The sequence below is a fragment of the Pteropus alecto genome, unplaced genomic scaffold (assembly GCF_000325575.1).
Source record: "Pteropus alecto unplaced genomic scaffold, ASM32557v1 scaffold97, whole genome shotgun sequence".
Taxonomy (NCBI): Eukaryota; Metazoa; Chordata; class Mammalia; order Chiroptera; family Pteropodidae; genus Pteropus; species Pteropus alecto.
Window position 1 is genome coordinate 1,425,031 of NW_006439713.1, and position 3,745 is coordinate 1,428,775.

Below are 3,745 nucleotides of genomic sequence, written 5' to 3' on the forward strand. Positions count from 1 at the left end.
CCCCACCCCTGCTTTAGCAGGAGAATTTGTAGAGCGCGCGCCGAGCCTGGGTGAGCCGGTAGATTTTCTCCTTAAGGAACTGCCTCTTGGCCGCTGTCTCGCTCTGCTCCTGCAGCAGCCACGTGTAATGCTCCCTCTCTTGCAGCATCTGCATCATGGCCTTCTGCAGATAGTCGCTGTTCTCTTGGAGCATAAAATACTGGATGATGAACGGGATCTGGTTGGCCAGGCGGTTGCTGGTTTCCTGGAAGAAGGGGCGAGAAGGTGAGCTGGAGGGATCTCACCCGAGGTCTGTGGTTGCAGAGAGAAGCCTTGGGGTTCTGCAGGCACGCGTGGTAGCCTCGCTGTATCCTGGTGGTCCTGCCCACCTCACTCTAGTGTCCCGTGTCAAAACACGGGGAGGTTCTGTCCGGGTTGCCCGATTTCAATGCCCAAGTTCTTATTCCCTCGGGCACTAGAGCCCACCCGGATGTCCAGGAAACCCAAAGCACATTCTGGGCGTCCCAGCCTTCTCTGGAGCTCCATCCCGGGACCCCCACTCCACCTGCCCACAGAGACCTCCTGGCCCGGCGACCCCTCGGCTTCCCTCTGGGACCTGCCTCAGCGCCCGCCTCGTGCTCTCTCTCCCGGCACCTGGAGTTTGCCCGGCAACCGGACGCCACACCTGGGTGGCTGTTCTTTCTGTTCCGATTAAGGACAGGCTTCAGGGTCAGGCTTCCTTGCGGTTTCAAAGCCATCTTCCCTCTGTGTGCCCCCGCGCTTTCGTCCACACTGGGTGAGGGTTAGGAGCCACGAAGCTGACCGCGCGACACCACATCTAGGGGAGGGAATTTCATTCTCGTTTTTGAGAAGCTGGGGAGTGTCAGGTACTTTCGAGAGCCCAGTGCCTTCTGAACCACAAAAGCGGCTGAGTCCTGCCCCGTAAGGTTAGAGCCTGCTGCCTTCCGCTGTATTCTGATCACCGTGACTTTGCACGTCGTGGGCAGCACATATTCTAAAGACCCTTGGAGCTGGGGTTAATTTTGAGGTTGGGCTTTGCCACACAAAGCCCTTGATTTGGGGACAAGTTACTGAAGCGTCTCGACAGGGTTAGTGTCAAATTATAGATGAGATAATGGATGAGCAGTTGATCAGAGCCGAAGGAGTTGAACACACAACAGCGGCCCGGCTCGGCCAGCACACCGCCATCGAGACAGCGCCGGCTGGCACACGAGCTGGCACACGCCTCGCTGCGCTCCCCCGGGCGCCCGCACTCACCAAGAAGTAGGCATTCAGGTGCACCCCGATTTCAGTGATGGAGGAAACCGAAGCCACGTCATTCGATAAAGGAAATTGCAACGGGGCAGTCTTGCCAGGCGAATTCGCGTCTTCTCGGGCCTTTTCCAGAAGCCTGCTGTAAATCTGGTCTTGACAGTAGACCTGCTGCTCCATCCTGAACTGCAGGCGGATCACGGAGTCCGCGGTTTCCGCCCGTTTGATTTTTATTTCTTCGATCCTGCTCTGGTTGGATACGAAAGAGAAACAGATCACTGCTGCCCGCTCTGGGGTCTAAACACCTGAGGACGTCCTACTGTGTTGAGCACAGAATTAAAAATGAGCTCGGGTCGGAGGAGCCCTAAGACTTTACGTGGTGATTTGGAGAAGGCCCCCACGCCGCCCCTCGCTGCTGTCCCTGGCAGTCCCTTGCACGTGCCCGTCCCAGCTTGTCTCCCGCCCATTCTTCCTCTGCCCTGACCCCCCATTTCCTCCCACATCACCGTCTTTCTGCCCCTATAATTGTGGTTTGTTTACACTTTTAAGTCCTTGCTCTCCTCTCTCTAGCTGGCTTAACTCCCAAGCCCCAAGCTCCGGTGCCAACGTGTCAATGAGCACGGTGGGGGAAGAGCTTGGCATCTTTGCTCCCCCCAAATCCCGTGAGTCCCACACAGTCAAAGGCATTCTGGGAAAGGTACTCATGGCGGTGGAGAAAAGTCGCTTCTTGGCTTTTGAGTTTCAGACAGACTTTTGAATGCTGAAGGCAGAGATGGTGGAGAGAGAGAGAGAGAGAGAGAGAGAGAGAGAGAGAGAGAGAGAGAGAGAGAGAGCGAGCGCGAGAGCGAGCGCGTGCCTGTGAGTCACAGGGCCTGGTTTTTCTCCTGTTTCGGAGTGTATGTGGCAAAAAATAATTTTGTGTCAAGCCCCCCTCACAGGTTTGGGGCCCGAGAGCAGAAATGGCCGGCATATCACTTCTGAGGCGAGTGACACGGGAGGTGACAAGACCACTGGCTCTGAAGACACCCAGGAGTATAATGGTGGAGGGGTGCATCTGGGCTGGGGGCCTCGGAGGGCTCCAGGAGCCCCCGTGTGGTACACAGAGCAGCGGTGAGGCTCCTTAGCTGTCCGAGGACCACACCAAGGGGTGGAGGCCCTGGCGGGTGCTGGAGTCCCTTGGTCCAGAGCGGCCTGTGCCCAGGAGTTTCTGTGCCCCGGGCGTGCTGGGGAGCCCCGCCGTCAAGAACACAGGGGACCCAGGGGAGCAACCTCCGAGACCAGGAAGGACGGCGTGCACTTGGCAGCTGCCGGCCTGGACACATGGCCATCAGGACCAGGCACGCCGCCCAGCCCGTGCCTAGGCACCCCAGGACTCAGAGGACTCAGACCCACAGCCCCCGCGAAGTCGAAGCCGTGGTTTTCGCCAACTGGCAAACGAGGCGGAAGAAGGAAACAAGTCACTTAGTGGGGCAATGACGGAACTGCTTCTCCCTGCTCACCTGAAGGAGGTGTGGAATGAGATTCCGACCCACAGCCGAGCCCTGGGCAGAGGACAATTTCTACCTGGAGCCCAGGTGGGAGGCGGAAGCCCTCTCTTCCCTTTACTGAGTCTGCGGCTCAGGGGGCCTCGCTAAGTTGCCGAATGGAAACCCACAGAGCTGTGACACTATTTTTAAGTCAGACTCATAAAAGTGTTGGACGAGGACAAGAAATACTGTCTTCTGTGCTAGAAAAAGATCCAGAACACCACCCAGTCACTGGGGACAGTCACATGTCCAGGCGCGTCCTGCCATGCCGAAGAAGATTATGCGGGAGAGCGAGCAAGCGCGCGTGCTGCGTGTCACTCCCCCCAGAGGGGCCACTAACTCCTGAGCAGAATCGAAAGAGCGGAAGCCGCTGGAGCCGCCAGCCCAGCACGCCTGCAGCTGTCACCCGGCCTCGCGCTTCCAAGTGACAGCGCAGATCCACCTTCTTTCGAAGGTGAGACTCGGATCGGCCAGCAGAGCAGGCGGCCAACAGATAAACTGCAGGTGCTTACCTGGACTGTTTTATTAAGGTTGGAAAATTCGCCAAAATGGTTTCTGGCTGTGTCGACGAAAGTTTGCCGGACGATTTCTAACCAGATGAAAAACGAAACATCGGTAAAATGCAAGCAGAGATCGAGTGAGTTAAAGACACAGAGGAGAAATCAGGATCCATGACCCTATGCTAAGGACAAGCTCCCCAGATTGACAGACTGAGAGAGAAGAAGGGAATGATCCGTAGTCCTGGGGAGACACGAAATCCACCCTGGGCAGGTCCCATCAACTCCCTGTTCTTCCATGGGGCGCGTGCTCGCCCCGGGGCTGGCATCGGCCTATTCCTCACACAGCTGCGTGGAGGGGGGGGTCTGATTAGATGCTCTCGCCCACTCCCCGCCTCAGAAAACAATGGCCAAGCAGGTCTGCAGGCTGTGTTTGAAAAATCCATTCCTGTCTGGCTCTCGGAGGCCCTG

At 57.4% G+C, this 3,745-nt stretch overlaps 1 protein-coding gene across 3 annotated transcripts in view; it reads right to left on the bottom strand.

Annotated features, from left to right (window-relative positions):
• Nucleotides 1-6: 6 nt before the first annotated feature.
• MX2 (MX dynamin like GTPase 2) overlaps nt 7-3,745 on the bottom strand; it is a 25,027-nt gene continuing 21,288 nt past the window's right edge. For 2 of the 3 annotated variants that reach the window (XM_006916730.3, XM_025050183.1), the window contains 3 exons: nt 3,290-3,366; nt 1,258-1,500; nt 7-244 (listed from right to left, as the gene is read on the bottom strand). In XM_006916730.3, the coding sequence (XP_006916792.1) occupies nt 14-244; nt 1,258-1,500; nt 3,290-3,366 (551 nt within the window). In that variant the 3' untranslated portion in view covers nt 7-13. Of the gene's footprint in view, nt 245-664; nt 818-1,257; nt 1,501-3,289; nt 3,367-3,745 lie in introns of all 3 variants that reach the window. The other variant, XR_003047749.1, reaches the window with a different exon arrangement.